The following is an 18565-nucleotide window of genomic DNA, read 5'->3' on the forward strand; positions in this document are numbered from 1 at the left end:
ATCCCTGGACCTCCGTCGCCCCTCGGGCCTACACTGCCCGTGATGCCCCGCGGCGCCGCCGGAAGCGGCCCTGCGCGGCGGCGCGCGTGCGCCGTGGCGTCGGCGGCGGTGTGTCCGTCATGGCGGCGTCCATCTCCGGCTACACCTTCAGCTCCGTGTGCTACTGCAGCGCCAACAGCAGCGCCGACCACGTACGTGCCCCGCGCCGCCAGCCCGGGGCCGCGGGGGCACACTGGCACCGCACACCGAGCGGCGCTCGCGCTGCGGGGCTAGCGGGCCGCACTGCCGACCGTGCGGCCCGGCCGCGGGTCACAGCGGGCGGGGGCGGCCCCACACGGGCGCGGCGGGGCGAGATGTGGGATGTCCGGGAGGGATGTGGGGTATCCCGGCGGGATGTGGGGTGTCCGGTCTGTTCCCCCCGTGCGGGATGTGGGGTATCCGGGTGGGATGTGAAGTGCCTGGGCGGGATTTGGGATGTCCGGCATTCTCCCCTCGGGATGTGGGATGGCAGGGCTGTTTCCTGGGATGCGGGGTGCTCGGAGTGCTCCCCGCGAGATGTGGGATGCCCGGACGGGATGTGGGGTGTCCAGGCGAGATGTGGGGTGCCCGGGCTGCTCCCCCCAGAATGTGGGATGCCTGGGCAGGATGTAGAGTGTCTTGGCTGCTCCCCGGGATGTGGGGAGTCTGGGATGTGAGGTGTTCGGGATGTGGAGTGCCCGGGCTGCTCCCGGGGACGTGGGGTGCCCTGGATGCTTTCTGCGGGATGTGGAGTGTCAGGGGGCTGCTCCCCAAAGGATGCGGGGAGCCTGCTGACCTCCCCCCGGGATATGGGGTGTCCGGGGTTCTTCCCTGTGGGAGTGTCCGGGCTGTTCCCCGGGATGTCGGGTGCCCGGGCGGAATGTGGGGTGTCCGGGGTTCTGGCCCCCCGGGATGTGGGATGCTAGGGATGTTCCCTGGGATGTGGGGTACTCGGAGTGCTCCCCCCGGGATGTTCCCGGCGGGGCGGGGCTCCCGCGGGACTGGGGTTGCAGGCAGGGAACACGTGTGTAGAAGCTCCGTGGGTGGGTTCCCCGCAGCCTCGACTGACCAGCGCAGAGCTGGGGTGTTCCCGAATCCCACGGTTTTGTTGGCATGATTTTAGGCTGAGCTTGCTCTTTAGCTCTGCACCACCATCTCGGTGCTTGTGCCAAAACTACACAATTCCTGCTCAGTCTCCTTCCTCATTTTGGGTAGGGATGGAGAATAAATTATTTTACCTTTAAATTAACATCTGGGTTTTATAATCCCTGTTGATGTTCAGGGTCCAGCCCAGTCTCCACACAGAAATTTGAGTAAGGCTCTGCAGGTGTAACCTCCACTTCCCTTGGATTTGCAGGAGCAAAGCAGCCTTGTGCTCAGGCCTCCTTCTCATCCCTTTGGGGCTGGGGCAGAGCCCTCCCTTCTATAATGTGTTTCCCTTGTGTAAGTTGTGTGTAGAATGTTATTTTTGGACAAGCCATCCCTGCAGTGTTGTGAAAGGATGTTGGCAAAGCAGAAAATCAGCCTTGGTGAACCTCAGGGCAGGTTGTACCCACTGCAGCTCAGATGTGTGCTTCAAACTAAATCTTTGGTTCAGCTTAAGGGCTAAGAAAGTTACAGTAAATGACTGTATGCAGTGGATTTCTTTCCATTTTTAGTCCTTTTATTTTCCTTTTAAATTGTAGGAAGGATTTCTGCTGGGAGAGGTGAGGCAAGAAGAGACCTTTAGCATTAGTGATTCACAGATCAGCAACACTGAATTTCTACAAGTGATTGGTAAGTGATGTAACTTTGAGACATTCTGAGATTGGCACTGCTCAGGTTTTAAGTTCTCAGGACAAAATTTCATTAAGAATCACTTCACCTGCGAGACCATCACAGGGTGTATCATATTTGCCACAGTGTCTATATGTTTGTGGTTGTGAGGAAAGGAAGCAGACCTTTCCTAGTTACAGGGTTTTTGTGCATCTCCTTGTGTGAAGAAAAGATTGTTTATTGGAGACATTTATCTGCATTTCATGATGGAGAAATTACTTACTTAGCTGTTGGTCCTGCAGAGAGTTTCTCGATACAGTTGCCTAAATACAGCATGTGCTCAAAGTGAAATGAATTCATTGCTTGATTTACTAAGACTGGAAAGGGGCAGATTTTCAGTAGAGGGTTTGGATGGACAGCTGGGAGCTGGCAACATCATAAACTGTCACAGCAAGACTGGACAAGAAATATTTGTCAGACAATTTATTTGACTGGCACAAGGACTCTGCAGCTGATCTGTGTGAAAAGTGAAAGAAGATTGAAGCTCTTGCTGTTAAGTGTTAGTTGAATTAGATTTTTCATAGATGAGTGAGAAGCTGTTGCATGTTTTTAGCTCTTTGGTTTGTAGAAAGTAGGAAAGCCCTGAAAGAAAAGGCCTTTTTGTTTCTGTATATATAACCAGATGTTAAAATATATCTAAACCTTCCTAAAAACCCAAATGTGTCCATACCTGGCTTTGTGAATCTGATCTCAGATAACAAAGCAGGGTCTGCATAAAGCTCAGGTAACACACAAACATCTTTGGATTGACTCTCAGTTGTTTTTCTGACACAGAACTGATGATCTGAAGTGATGATGGTGTGCACAGTGTGCACAGCAATCCAGAAGGTTGAGTAGTTTCCTGTTCTGGTTATTCCTAAGAGATCAAGGGTGGTAAATTGACTGAAGTGTCAATTAATTAATTAGTTAGTTGAGCTAAATTACAGAAAGTAAAGGCATAGCATTTTTTGTGTGTGCATATAATCACTGTCAGAGCACTGTCTGAGGGAAGCAGCTGATAGCTCTGTGTGTTCAAAATAAACTGACAGAGCAAGTCACTTTTTGAAGTTTCTAAAGCAGACACTGCTCTGCAGTGGTCACTGATCCTGGTTATTGTTGGCAGTGATGTCATCAGCTGCAGCCTTGGCCTGGTTTCCTAAACCAAGTGTTTGTGCTGTTAAAAATCACTCCCTTTTTAGATCACTCCTTTGTCACATTATTAGTTACAGTTACTTTATGAAAATGGAAATTACCCACCCATAAGGACCTTCTGGATATTTTTTTTTTTTGTTTACCAGACTTTTACTTCAATATGTATTTGTGAACATTGACTCTTGAACTCCCAGTTCAGCTCAGGGGATTGACAGTTTTGTGGCACTGTTGTCAGAGATGAGTTTTAACTTCTTTTATCTGTAAGATCAGTGGTGATGTTTGAGTATATATGTGTGTATGTACAGTGTGCATGCTATATCTATAAATAAGCCAATGTGTAAGCCTTAAATTTAGAATGTTGGCTGCTTCATGTGGTCTGAGCAGGAGGCTTGTTGCTTCCTGTTTTTCAAAACACGAGGTCTGTGTGGCAATACCATAACCCAAGGATCAAGTATGTTGTTGCAGTCAATATATTTCCTGGAAAACAGTGGTCTAAGCTTCAATAATTGCACTTACTGGCTTTGTTAGCAGATTGTTTCCTGCATGATGGTGCAAAAATACTGGAGTTGATACAATTCTGTACAATTCCTAAGAAAGCAGCTCTCACAGCAGCATCCTGAGGAGTTCTTGCTAGCGAGGATGTACAGTTTCTTGGGCAGGGGGCCTGCAATGGATGCTCTGGGCCTTGTTTTGATAGACACTAAATATGCTGGGATGTTAATGTGTGCAGTCTGCTGTTCCTGGGAAGTGTGATTCCAGTGTGACTCTGCTGAGATGGCAGCCCTGAGCAGCAGGTGGTGTGTCACCCTCCAGGAAGGAAGAGTCTGAACAAAGTTGTTGCTAAACACTCCAGTGGGGTTCTGCTGTGGGAGCTGGAAATATTAGTGCTACATCATTGTAGAATCCCAGAATCATGGAATGGTTTGGGTTGGAAGGGACCTTAAAGCCCATCTCATTCCAACCCCCTGCCATGGGCAGGGACACCTTCCACTGGACCAGATTACTCCAAGTACCTGAAAAAATAAGTCATGTTTGGTGTTGGAGAGATAATGGGGATTGGATTTTTACTCTTTTCTTACTCATCTCTGAGATTACTGCCATGTTACAACCTTTGCTCCTTAAATAAGCACGTTAGCATTTATTGCAACCTTTTCAGTGAAAAAATGCTGCTCTGAGTTTTTAATATCTCATAGAACAGAACTACAAATTGCAGCTAAGTGTTTTGAAATGGGTTTGAACCCCTTTTGTCATTATAGACTGTTTGCCTTGCCTCTTGAAACACTCCTGTGTATAACATTACAGTGATTGCCTCCCCATCCCTTTTTTTTCTTCACTGCTGCTGTAACAAAGTGTCTGTGAATGCAAGTAAAGTGTTGTGGAAATGGATATCCAAGAGAAAAAATGCTTTTGTGAGGAGGTTACAACTACAGTATTAAAATATTATTGTGTGTATTTGAAGCTCCTATATCTCTGTGTATCTGAGCAAGTGTGTGTCTTATTAAAATATTTCCCTCTGTAAAATGTCAGATTATAAAGAGAAGCCAGTTTTCTGGGTATGGTGCTGTGTCATCAAGTGTTGCTGAGACATTAAGGGCAGTGTGTGGTCTGACACAAATGTTTGTTTGCTCAGTAGCTGTGATGTGGAAAGTTCATGCCACTGTAATTTCCCTTTGCCTTAAGCAGCTGGACATATGTCTCTTTTTTTTCTTTGTTGTTGCAGAAATCCATAACCATGAGCCTTGTTCAAAACTCTTTAGGTAAGCTTTTTTTGTTGTCTTCCTGTGTTGGATGCAGAATATAAAAATAGGGAGCTCACTGCAATGTATTAGCATTTCAAATGTCCCCACCAGTGTTTGCTCATCTGATGGTATTACAGAAATCCATGGAAATGGCACCAACCATGACAATGAAATTATGAGATCACAGTTTTAGTAGCACTTACCTTAGGTTGGAAGGGGCTTATTTCTCTATCTCCTTGAATTTCCATCTTGGGTAGCTGGTGGAGGTAGAATAGGAGTCAGTTCAAATCATACCACTCTGATAATGAGGATGGATGTCAAAATCAATTGAAATTATTGCAGTTTTAGGTTGGCTCTGCCTGGGCCTGGTGGGTCACAGCACACCCTGGTGCCCTAACCCTTGTACCTTGTGGGGTTACCAAGTTGTTTTGTGGTTAGTTGTACTGACCTGCACCAACTAATTATTCTGAGTCTTTCAGCTTTCTAGTGATTTTTGCCTTCTGATCTTCTGAACTCCAGATTCAAATTAAATATGGGGCTAATGTATTCTATTTAACAGCTTCCATCTATTTACATGTAGATTTTCTCTGTAGTCTTCACTTGTTAATACAGTGATGGCTTCTAAAGCGCTGTCTAGAATTCCTTTGTAGAAGGAATTCCCAATTAATCTCCTCCTGTCTTTATTTGGAGATTTCCAGCCAATTAAGAAGACACAGTAGCTTAGATATTGTGATTGACAGTGGTTGCATTAAGAGAAAAGCTGCAGTCAGTCACTTGCTGGTTGATAATTACAGAGAGGGTACTCTGAAGGCAGTGATTTAAATGCTGCAGACTCCACACATGGAGATAATATCCCAGTGTCTGGGAGGCTCTTCCTGGATCCCAGGGATGCTTTGTGCAGTGCATATCCAAACAGATCACGTTCCCTGCTTCCCCCAGTCAAGGAATGGGTTGTTAGTGCCTGAGCTGATGGAGGGAGGGGAGAAGTATCCCCTGTGTGCTGCTGCACAGGAAAAGGGTGAATCCACTCACTGCAGAGCACAAGGGAAGCTCTCACAGCTCACGCACTTTTTATCAGTACCAGAGTGTGCTGTTGGTTGTTCTGCTCCACTGATTGTAGCAGATGCTGATTTGGGCTTTTTCTGCCTTGTCCTTTTGACTTAACTGTAGCCAATGTGAGGCCTATTGCTCATCCACTGTGTTCTTGTAAGCTGGCACTGCTGATGTTGGGTATGACAGCCTTGGTTCCAGTGCTGGTACTGAATGAGAAGCAAGGATTTTCAAAAGACTGATTTCTCTGTCTGTGGAGTTTTCAGGTGGATGTCTTTCATTACATACCAGTTGCTCATCCTATAGAAAAATTACTCTTATAAAGCACAGAGGGAGAAAGAATTGCATAGCTACTACTTACCAGAATGCATAAATAAATACTGTGAACATGAATTGAAAAGATTATGCAAATAATACATATCTCAAGTTAGTAATTAGTTGTAGTCTGAATTTTCACTACAACTTGCATCTTGAAGCAAATGGTGTTTCCACCCTTATTTACCAGCCAAGTACAGAGCTCAGGATTTTCTCTTGTGTTTTTTACACCCCCACATAAGAGCTGAGATCACACACCTCTAAACCAGAGTGTTTTCCTGCACTGCTTGAGGTGTTAGTGATACCAGCTCTTGAAAGAGACCAAGGACTTGGCAGGTAAGGCAGGGAGCAATCTATTTTCAAATGTTTCTCCCTTTATCATGCAGTGTGATCTACTTAAATTTCTAAACCTGTGTGGGTAGGTAGGTGTATAAATGCTTAAATCTGTTGTGCCCTCAAAATAACGACATGTCAGGGTTTGAGCCTCAGTTCTGGAAGCAGAGCCATATGGAAAGACCATGATGCTTTGGATTATTGTGGCCTCTTTTGGCTTCAAGGGTCCAACCACGTGAGTCTAATTGCAGGACTGGAGCTCAAGAAACTGGTTTGAAGTTGCATGTAAAATAGCCCTGCTTCCCTTTCTTTTAGACAGGGTTTTAATGATTAAAACAGTGCATTTATGTTGATAAAGGTAAAACTCTGGAAATTGCTTTGTATTGTATAGAATGCCACCTATTTGAAGAATGTTCAAAGTGTAAATTGTTTACTTTATGTATAATATATGTGTGTAAACTGTGTATCTGCCTTTCTCTCTTCCTGTTTGGCTCCAGCTTTTATGATTATGCAGGCAAGGTTAACGAGGAGAGTTTGGACAGGATCCTTAAAGACAGAAGAAAAGTAAGTTTTCTCTCTTTTCCTCCTGTTCTGGTCATTAGAAAGGCTGGGTTTGGAAAACAGATGAACAGAAAAAGGTAATTAACTAGGAGAAATATTTTCTTTCATAAATCTGATGGTTTGTTTTGATCCAGGGCTTATCCTGTACAGAAGTTGGTGGATTTGTGGTGCTTAGGTTAAACCAGGGGCAATGTCTAATTTCCCTGAAGAAATGTGAAGGATTTAAGTGTAGGTCTCCAAAAGTGAAAGGCTGTATTAACCCACTCAGATTTCTGAGCTAAAAATGTGGTATAATGATTGTGTACTTTGCTGCTGAACCCACCAAAAATGCAGTTGATCTGAAAATCTGTTTGAAAGAGTTCATTTGAAGGTATTGTAATGATTTAGCACTGTCAGTTTTAAACTGAAAAAACTCTTCCATCAGTTATGTCACAGCTTATAGATGTTTAAAGATATTGTCACAGCTCTAAATCATGGTTGTTAGTAGCACAACCAGTATTAAGATTAAATTTTATTAGTTCTTTGGAGAAGACTCAAACCTTTTCTAATTATCCAAGAGTTGTTTCAGAGGTTCTCATGAACTGATACATCAAAGAGCAGAGCTGAAGGTGTGGTCCCTTATGTAGTGAAGTGGTGGAGTGAGTTTCCAGTATTGAATCCTGAATTCTGTGACCCTATAACTCTACTCTAGAACATTACAGAGGATACTAAGTTCCCCCTCAGGAGATGAGGCAAAAAGCATAATTTAAAAATGTTTGTCTCCCACTAGTTTTCACTGGAATGTTATTTTTTTAGGAGACTGGCAAGTCTCCTTACAGGGAGACTGGCAAGGTGCATAATCTGTGGGGGGAAAGTGGGCAAAACCAGAGAAAATAAAACTTGAAGTGTCATGTGACTACAGTATCACAGATTTAATGACATTAACTGTCATAATGTCAAAAAAGAAAGAAATACTGCTGTCTGGGAATAAAGACAGTCTTGTATTCTCTTTTATTAGCAAACTAAGCAGGCTTTATTACATTCAGGCTAAATAATTTAATATTTAATATAAAAAAAGTTAAAACCAAAGCTTCCTGTTCTTTTATTTAACATGGGAGTTATGTTGTTTTATAGTTGCCAGTTGTGTTGTAACAGGATGCTACACTTGCTTTGGTGCAAAGGTACAAATCTCTAGGAATTCTATTCTTTTAATAGGTGCAAATCTCCAGGAATTCAATTTGTTTTGTTGTAATAAAGCTTTTGGCTAATTGTGATACCACAATTTTAGCAACTTTATTCTCAGGAGGTAAATGTGTATCTCTGAGTTAACACTTTGCTGATGTACTTTGATTGCAGAACGTTATTGGATGGTACAGGTTTAGGAGAAACACGCAGCAGCAAATGTCATATAGAGAGCACATCATTCATAAACAGCTGACACACATCCTTGGAGTGCCTGATCTTGTCTTCCTTCTCTTCAGCTTCATTTCCACTGCAAATAACTCAACACATGCTTTAGAATATGTGCTTTTTAGACCAAACAGAAGGTAAGCCATCTCTGTATATGAGCCAAGCCTCATTTTTTGCTTCTTACTGCTATTCTTCAAACTATTTAAAAGTTTGTACAATTATATGTAAATTATATGTTTGTCTAATAATGCCTTGGGGTACACTTGTTAGTGTAACAAGCCACCACTTGTTAGTGATGGCAGCTTTTTTCCCTGTGCAAATAATTTATGAATTAAAGTTGGGGTGAGCAAAAATTCTTTTCAGACTTTAAGTCATCAAACAAACAAAAAATATATTTTTAAGAGATATCAGATGTCAGTACCATGTTTCTTATAGTGGACCTGAATGTGTCTGTGGTAGTTCAAGTGCACATTTCAAAGGTCCTAAGAGGTATGGAGGTAAGAATTTTTGATCCTGCATTTATTTTGAACACAACCTGTAATATTTAGCAGCTTTTATAACAAACCTGATGCAGAAGCTTTAAAATGAGAAGAGTTGTGATCATCAGAGAGCTGGGATAATATAAGGCCATTGTAAGGGATCTTTTGCAAATGAATTAAGAATTCTTTCTAAACTTTCTCTACAGGTATAATCAAAGGGTGTCGCTTACTATTCCCAATCTAGGCAACACTAGCCAACAGGAATACAAAGTTTCTTCAGTGCCAAATACTTCTCAAAATTATGCCAAAGTTATCAAGGAACACGGGTAAGGATTTTTCCTTTAAAATGAATTAGTCATCCAGCTCCACATTCTGTACCTCCCAAAGAATACTACAAGGAAAAAACTAGTTCAGGAGAAGAATGGTCAGTTCTTGCTGTGCTTTTTTCCTGCTTAAGACTGAATCTTTCAGGGAACTCAGTGCACTCCTCAGAAAAGCAGAGTTGGTGTGGCCAGTCCATGCTCTGAGCCTTCTGGCTGGAAGTTTCTGGTTTGATTTCCACCCACCACCCACCTCCCCAAGGAATTCTGTGTGCAAGCTTAATTTAAAACTTGAACTCTGACTCGGAAATCTTGTTGTTTTTCTTAAGAATTTTTACTGACATGCTATAAATGCCAAGTAGCTTTTCTGGCTGTTAACAATCAAATTATACAAGCTTGAAGATTTCTGCATAAATTTAATCTCATTCAAATGAGACTTTGTTGTTCCAGAAGTAATTTTGGTATTGAAAATGCTGCTGTCCAACTGGATCTTGACAGTATTGTACGTTTTTAGCAGTATACTATTGCTGAAATAGCATATTTAGCAATAAAATACATTTTAGAAATACAGTGATAGACTGCTTAACAGCAACTCAAAGACAGCATGAGCTAGGAACCTGTGTTGTCTTTTCTAACTGATGATTTCTGCTTTGCTTCCTTTTTTTAGTACTGATTTTTTTGACAAAGATGGAGTGATGAAGGACATCAGGGCTATCTATCAGGTTTATAATGCACTTCAGGAAAAAGTACAGGTAACATCTTTTACTTCATATTGGTCAGTATGTCTGTGGCATCTTTTATTCATCCTTTGGTTAAACCAGGAGTGAAGGGGATGGAGACTTTTAGAGCTCATGAAGAATTATCATGAACTGTAGGAAAATCAGTCTGATTTTAATAGTGAAATATGTCCATTTCTATTTAATGTGTGCACTTCCAGTCTGTAAAAGTGGTTGGTATGGATATCATCAATTCTTTCTCTTTTTCAAGTAAATGATTCAATACTTAGGGATTTCTGGGAGGTGTTAGTTATTTTTAAGAGTATGCATTGAAGAGAAGCCTTGCTGAAGGCTGTAGGGATTTGCAGAGGTTTAAAAATGACTTCTGGGTATGAAACATCAGCAGAGCTCCATCTGTTAGTTAAAACTTGTGTGGAGCATGAGTGAATCCTGCTCCAAATGTGCCAAAGCATCTGAAAGTGCCTGGAGTGTCAGATCTACTCAATGTGTGCCTGTCAGTTCACAGCTTGTCCTGTGTGAAGAGCAGCGTGGCTGTGCTGCCCCAGGAGCTCACACAGCTGCTAATTGTGCTGCAGTCACAGCTTGTTCCCAGGCTTTCCCTCTGCATCTGCCCTGGGGGGATTTGTGTCTCTGCTCCAGCTCAGCTCTGCTGGTCTGCTCATGGAGCAGGGAATGAGGCAGCAATCCCTCCAGCCATCCCCTGGCCCTGCCTGCACAGGGGAGCTGCTCTTTCTCAGTGGGAAGTTGCTGCTTCCCAGCCTGCCTTGTAAGGTGGGTAAGGCACACACAGGGAAACTTCAAGGGATAGAAAAATTTATCTTCAGAGCTCTGTTTCATTAGCTCCTGGCATTATTTGTAACACTGCTTATGCCAAGAGCACGTATATCCTTTGTGCTCCTGCTGTTGTTTGAATTACTGGGTCTGGAAATGGAAATGGGGTTGTTTAGCCTGGAGAAAAGGAGGCTCAGGGGGACCTTATTACTCTCTACAACCACCTGAAAGGAGATTGGAGCCAGGTGGGGGCCAGGCTCTGCTCCCAGGGACCAAGGGACAGGACAAGAGGAAACTGCCTCAAGCTGCTTCAGGGGAGGTTCAGACTGGGTATTAGAAAATGGTTTTTCACAGGAAGGTGTTGGCACAAGCTGTGCAGGGAAGTGGTGAAATCACCATCCCTGGAAGTGTTCAAAAACATGTGGATGCCCTTGGTTTGGAGGTGAACATGGTGGTGGTGCTGGGTTGATGGTCTCGGTGATTTTAAACGTCTTTTCCAGCCTTGACAATTTCATGATTCTCTGATCAACAAGGAGTTGTCTTCCTGCCTTTTAGAATTTTAACTGTTGTATGTCACTGTGTAAATCATGTACAAGGTTTACAGAGCTCAAAACTGATTTTGGCGTTGGCTGACTTGAGGAACTTTTACCTTTGAAGTGACTGTCTAACAGAGAATGTTACAGGACTGGAAATCAGTTTTCTGGTTAAGCAGCTTAGACATATATTTGCATTATTCCCCAATTAAACTTCTAAAAATTAGATACAGAATTGAAAGCATAGTTCATGTTTTTCAGTTCTGCAGGTAAGGCCACTAAGAGTCACCTTTTGGAGAAGAAACAGCTTTTAGGATTTTGTGCTCTTCAAAACTGATCATGGTTAATGATAATGACGAATACATTGAATCCCAGAATGGTTTGGGTTGGGAGGGACCTTCATGATCATCTTCTTCCATCCCCTGCTGTGGGCAGAGACACCTTCCACTATTCCAGGTTGCTCCAAGCCCTGTCCAACCTGGCCTTGAACACTTCCAGGGTGGGACACTTACTAACTTTGGATCTTATTACAAATCTTCTGTAATGATGAATTATTTGGAAATGCTTTTCCTGTAATGCAGCAGTTGGGAATTGGCAACAGCCAGTAAAGAAAACGATCTTGAGCTTAAATATCACACTCTGATACAGTGAAGTCCTGCTTTTAGTTTTGTACTTTTAATGGCTTCCTGTCTGGTAGGAGCTTTATTAATGTTGTCATGGAAATATTTCCTATATTTTTGCACAATCTTAGCATATCTTATGTTTTTCTCCCAGGCAGTATGTATAGATGTAGAAAAAAGTGAACGTGTTGTTGAATCTTTTCAAGCTGATGTGAACAAGTTAAAAAGGCAAATCGCACAGAAGAAGAATGAAAAAGAACAAGAAATAAGTAAGTTGCCTTTTAATTACTTTTTTTTTTTTTTCAGAAGCAGATGCTGTAAGTACAAAAGGTTTTGTAGAGTTTAAATAATTTTTTTATTCATGATAACTCATGGGAAAAAAGTTCCATTGGGAAGTGTAAATGATGGATTTACGTTGCATGACACTGGAACTGTGAAGGTGTGTGGGAAATACTGCAGGTATTTCTGTTGGAGTCATGCAGTGCTAGCAAGCTTAAAATATAGGAGAGAGACAACACTGTAGAGAAAGAATGTGAAAGTAATTTCTGGAAATAATACAGGAAAAGATCAGCTGTAGGAAAGGAAAAGTGGAAGAAACTAATCTAAACACTGGAGAGACTTCTATTGCAGGAAAGAAACAGGGTAATGTGTTTACAGAACAGGAGCTATCCATGGTTTTATAAAATCTTCATTCCCTTTCCCACTCTCCATTCCCACTCCCATTTCCTGTCTTAGTGGTGAACATGTTTAGCATTGAAATACCACTTTTCAGTGTTGAACTAAATCTTTTCAGGTGTTTGTTCATCTCTTTTTGCTGCTCCATAATTTCCTGAATCAGTGAGACTTGTGTGAGCATATTTGCCTGGTTACCACACTGTCCCTCCTGCCTAAAAATTGAGTGTCACCTGAATAGACTTTTGTTTAGGAGTAGATAAGTTTTGTGGAGAGCTCAGACCTTTCCAAGGAGACATTGCTGATCCAATTTAATTTGTGAGTGCAAGGGAAGACCGAAGGTAGAGAGTAGGAGCAGGGAGAATAGACAAATGGGAAGTAAGATTAAAACCCAAGTAATTCATAAGCCAATTACATATTTCAGCAAACACTGCCTCTTTTTTTTTGTATTTGAAGAGATAAGCAAATAACCAAATTTCATCATTTTAGCTACAAGATGGCTTTTATTACTTGTGTGTCCTGTTACCTAAAGCTGTGTCTGACACTGAAAGATGATTTAGGTGGGTGAACATCCTAAACTCTGCAATGGCCCTGCTGCTGCCATGAGTGGATATTTTTTATTTGCTCCAAACAGCAAGGTACTGTTACCACATGAGCATTTCAGAGCACAGTTTGATCTGTCAGCCCGGGTTCTCCTTCCTCTGAACCCCAGAGATAAGGTAAAAGAGCCAGGATTAGCTCCAGACCATTTAAAAGATGGAAGTGCATGAGTCACTGCTGTTTCCTGCTTGGCTGTAGATGAAGCAGGCAGGGAACTGCTACTATGGAGAAGTAGAGGTGGGTATTTAGTGTGCCTGGAGCTGATCCAGTTATATGGAAAAGCTGGGGGAGGAGGAGGAAGAGCAGCCTGTGCTCTCCTCTAGGTACTTACCAGTGAGATGCAAATGCTGGACTGAGAATTCACCCAGAGCAGATAATCATGTGAGAGGGCTGAAACAAGAAAACATGGAACTTGTAACCCTGCAATATTTTTAGACGTGAGTAGTTAAATGCTGAATCTGGCCTTGTGCTCTCTGACTTGCTAAATATCAGGAGAATTTCTTTGGTTTTACTGAGTTAAATATTCCAGTTAATCATTCTCCGGGCTGGAGGAAGAGGGAGCATTTGATTTCAATTCCTGCAGTAGTGTTGTGTGAAAGCTTGTTATTCTTACAAACTTTTGGTTAACAGGCTGTGACTTTACACTGCAGCATAAAAGTCAGTTGAGACTTTATTTGCCAGATCAGTGAAGTAGTTTTATACTTTAGTTAACGTGTTCCAGGCTATGGTGAGTGCTGTGCACTTCCCAGGTGCCAGGAAATCTCCCACTGCAGTTCTCACATTGTGGCCCAAAAATGGAGTGCTGTTACACAGCCACTGGAGGGAATATGCACCTTTTATTCCTGAGGGACATCTCATTGACTTGATGAAAGGAACTGTTCACCCTTCATTTGTGTTTTTCCCAGAAATGTGGTGTTACAGTAAGCAGGGCTGATCCTATTTTGGCTGTCACTTTACCTATCCCAGTGTCAGTTCTGACAGGTATCTGGAGGCTAATAACCATTTAGAAACCAGTCAAAAACTTCAGTCTCTCCCAGTGCTTAACAACATTCCTGCCAGGAAGTTTTTCCTTGTGTCTAATGTACATAACTTACCTTTTCATAGCAGCCTCATAGGCACGTTTGAAGAGTGAAACTGTTTCCTCAAGTCTTCCCTTCTCATCCCTGTTATTGCAGCCTTTCCTCTTAGCTCATAATTTTTAGACCTCTAAAGAGTCCTTTCCTTGGAGTTTCTCCAGTTTTTCCCTATTTTTTAAACCGTGGTGTTCAAAATTAGGTGTATTCCAGTTGTATTCTTGACCACTGCAGTGAAATAATGCATACCTGTATCTCAACAGCTGAACACACTTCATGCATGTTGATATTTATAGTTTACTTAGATCAAGTGTTTCTTTTCTGCAGAGGGATGCAACTGTTCCTCATTTTGTAAGGTTTTGCAGTTCATTATTCCTGTGCATGTCTTCCTTAAAATATTTGCCAAATCATCTCATTTTAGATGACTTTTACGTTCCTGTTCTGATAACCCTGTTACACCTGCAGCTATAATTCCATCGCTTAGGTTTTTAACGAGAGTACGGATTTTAAAATAATAATTTGAGGGAAGAAAACAAGGTAATTTCTTTGCAGGTGTTCGTGAGATTGCCCCCAAGCACAAGGGGCATTGGAAGAGAAAGTAGAAAGTGGTATTTTTAAGATGGAACATCAGAAATCAGTTATCACAGATGAAAAGTGAGTCGAGCTTTGAGTACTGAGTAAGACGCAGGTGGAGAGGAGCAGCCATGATGAGCCCTAACTGAGGTCACTGTGCTCTTGGATGTGAGAGGGAACAAAAATACAGAGGAAAGATGAGGTGGAAACAGCAACAGGCTGTGGAAACATCCTGTAGCTGTGCTTTTTGGGAGCTTAAACTGGAGGAAATGAACTGTACAGGGTGACTGTGCACATGAAAACATAGCACGCCTGCACTTGGGTAGTTTATTTTGCTTTCTGACACATTTTGTTTTTGAAATGTGATCACTGGGATAATTGGGTTGTGCTGATACTGATGAGTTCCATGGCTGCACTGCTAAATTTAGGGCAGTTTGTCAACGCTCCAAGAGTAGGATGTAGCAATAAGCAGGATTTGATGTGATGGTCAGGGATAGTGCATTGATGACTATATAAGACAAAAATCAGAATTAGGAAAGATGAGCAGTGGAGACTGAGAGGACAAAATCAAGTGCTGGAGTTGGAAAGCAATGCCAGGGATGAACATTTAATAACAACCAGAAAGAAAGCAGAGAGGACGGCGCCGTGTGGGGGTCACAGCTCGGGTACGTGAAGCACTTTGCCAAGAAAGCATTAAGTACCCCCATGTTCTTTGTTTTGTAGGAATGCAGCAAGCAATTTTAAGCAGGCAGATGCCAACAGATAACTTGGAACCCATGTTTGTTCCCCGGATGTCCTACACTGGGTTTGCTGTGGAAGGCTGCACACTGGAAGATTCGGATGTCTCTGATCCTCCCCCTCCGTACTCCGATTTCAACGCAACCAGCCAGGACAGTGCTGCCGGCCCCGGGCTCCTGGACAGCAGTGTCTTCATGCCTCGGCCTCAGGCAGTAGGTTCTTCCAGTTACGTGTCCACAAATGCAGGATTGAAATATTCTGGTAATGGAGCATCCATGCCATCTTCCCAAAGAGCGGTCGGTGACAATGTTGACGAATCAGAAGACAGTGATTATGAGAATTTGCTTGAACCCACAGAGTCCTCTGACAGTGAATACTCACAGACAAGGGATTCACGGCCTCCAGCACATCCCGATGGTGATTCCAGGAACACTCAAACTTCTCAGATTTGATGGGGGGGAAAAAACAAAAGAATCCACCTGACACTGTTTTTTCATAATTGTTACCGAGAGACTTTGGGGATTTAACCTGGAGGAGATGAACTACACAGGATTACTGTGCACACAAAATGTAGAAGACTTGCACTAGATGGTTTATTCACCTTGTGATACATTTTGCAAGTTTTATAATGGAATCATTAGGATAATCAAGTTGTACTAATACTGATGAGGTTCATGGATGTACTGGTAAATTTAGGCAAAATGAAATTTATAGAGATCTTGTAGCTTTTGTTGCCATATTTTCTTTAAGACAATAAATTGGGATGTAGTAACTAAGCACAGTTAGTCTACAGATAATGTTCTCAAATCAAAACTTACCTCTTGCACTATCATGCCTTGAATTTTAATTTTTGAAAGGGAATAAATATATCAGCCGCCTTCAAAATAGCTTTCGATGGTAAGCCAAATTGGCCTTTGCAAGCAGAGAAATCTTGATAATTCTGAGAAGCCTGATTGGAAAAGATGTGGTCAACCTTCTTCTGTGGGCATGCTCTTATCAGAGGAGGGCTTTGGTTCGACCTTTTTTACAAGCAGAATGTGTCTCACTTCAACTGATGGTTGCCTTTTTTTCTGTAAAGGTTGGGGGGGGGGGAGTTGGGATGCCTGGTAAATCATCCAAATGAATGTCATAAATATAATTATTCTGGTCTCACTGGGTTTACAATGACTTTACGCCACACTGGCCTCATTTATTGTCTCATTGGTTATTTTAGTATAAATACAAAGTGCACATGCAGGAGTAAATGACCGACAGAAGTAGTAAATTCCATCATGATTGGACTTTGGAGTCTGCAAATTGCAAACATCAGAGACTGCTTCTTGCATTTTATTTGCATCTGAGTATTGGATTTACGCTTCTAGATGAGTTTTTTATGTATTAAATAGGGGGATAGGGTAGGAGAAGATTGTTTGGAGAGTCCCCTGGGTTTATTACCTCTTTTCCTCTGGGTGAAACGTGTAAATGATTATTTTAAATTGAATTACAGCTCTTGTCAGAAAACTGCCGTTTGGGATAAATGAAGTGTGGTATATTTAGAGAATTTCATGTTTGGATGCACTTACTTTTATTTAAATACTGCTTGTATGCTAACGTTGCCCAAAATATGTGAAATTGTGCCACTAAGAAGTTTGTATTATTGGACTTTATCCCTGATGTGTAAATGAGAAAATACACATTTTAAGATGAGGTTATCTGCAGCATTTATCACTCGAGGGTTCAGTAACCACTTCCTTGGTTTACACCCAGAACAGCAAAGCAGTCGCTTAAAAATTTCAAATCTGTCAGATTCACACACTGAAATTTTATTCTTTTGAATTGGATCTGTAGGCAAAAGTCTGTTCATTGCCTTCTCCTGACCTGTACTAAATTAAGCAAAATAACTTTGGGGAAAAACGAGATGTTAAAATTGCCACTCTTCTACCGAGTGTTTCCACCTTTAAACATCCAGTGCTCTGGTTTTAACTATTTTACATTGTTCTCATTAGCCTTAACTTGATGGATTTTGCTTTGGAGTGTTGCAGTCCATGGGACAGAGACCTTGCTCTGGAGTTTATGCCTCTGGCTCAGGTATAAACGTGTCACTGTTGGAATCAGGATTGACAGGTTGGCAACCACCATCTTTTACTTTTATTCCGTACAGAAACCTGCAAAATGTACATCTCTGACAAAGCAGTTAAATGTGACAATAAAATCTTATTTAATCCTGTAGCATAGATTTTAATACTTGTCCAGTTCCACCTCAGTGAAAGAACTCACTGGGCTACAGATATGCAGCTCAAAAGTGGGGGTTTGTTAAGGCTGCTCTGTTTGGGGGACTGAGGGGGAGAGGGCAGCACTATGCCATGTGTATTCCATGTTTATGTTGATACAAGGCCCTTGAATTCTGGGAGTTTTATGCCAAAAACTACCTTGGTTTTACATACAACATGTAGGTGATCTGTGGTGCAACCTGTGTGTCATCCTGCCCTGTAGCCAGTGCCCATCTGCAGGTATTTTCATTTACCATAACTGCTGACTCATAAGAACAAAGGGTATGGGTTTATTTATATATATATTTTTTTTTTAAATTCAGATGATATCCTGGCAGAAGTACACGTGACTGGACTTGGCAGTTTTCATTACAGTCCTGCTAAATATAGCAATGTGGGGTTCTGATCTGCCTGAAGGCAACAGGGAGCAGCTTTAGTCATAAAACTGGAGCTTCACACCCGTGAAACAGCAGTTTTCCACATCTGACTCATGGACAGTCTCTCCTGGTGATTCCCAGGAGCACAAAGCCCAGCAGCAGGGCCTGCAGCCGTGTCCTCTCACTAACAGGGAGGCAGCACTAAAAGCTACTGAAAACTGGCATCTCTGCCCTTCAGTTCCAAGTCCTGGAGTTTTCCTGGTGCAGTGAAATATTTTTCGTTTTAGTGCTGTGAGAAAACTGAAATTGCTGTTTATTTCCAAATTTACTTTGATTTCCCCCTCTGATTGTTTATAGTAGAAGAACAGGAATGTACCATATGGAGAGACTCAGTGAGTTAGAACTCTCACATATGCTTACAAAAGGAAGCATCACCAAATATTTCTGAAATTAGCTTGGATTTACACCACAG

The 18565-nt window shown here is 42.1% G+C and overlaps 1 protein-coding gene and 1 long non-coding RNA gene across 2 annotated transcripts in view; both read left to right on the forward strand.

The window, feature by feature from the left end:
• Window positions 1-18565, forward strand: part of LOC127477212 (uncharacterized) — a 629249-nt gene that overhangs the window by 451848 nt on the left and 158836 nt on the right. The window lies entirely within an intron of this gene.
• ABRAXAS2 (abraxas 2, BRISC complex subunit) lies at window positions 82-17675 on the forward strand. The gene is made up of 9 exons (XM_051801169.1): window positions 82-191; window positions 1704-1794; window positions 4685-4721; window positions 6899-6965; window positions 8298-8488; window positions 9037-9156; window positions 9818-9902; window positions 11966-12080; window positions 15453-17675. Exons 1-9 carry the CDS (start codon window positions 120-122, stop codon window positions 15917-15919), a joined length of 1245 nt encoding a protein of 414 aa, XP_051657129.1. The 5' UTR covers window positions 82-119; the 3' UTR covers window positions 15920-17675.

The sequence above is a fragment of the Manacus candei genome, unplaced genomic scaffold (assembly GCF_025592945.1).
Source record: "Manacus candei isolate 608988 ecotype Guabito, Panama unplaced genomic scaffold, ASM2559294v1 h1tg000050l, whole genome shotgun sequence".
NCBI classification, from domain to species: Eukaryota; Metazoa; Chordata; class Aves; order Passeriformes; family Pipridae; genus Manacus; species Manacus candei.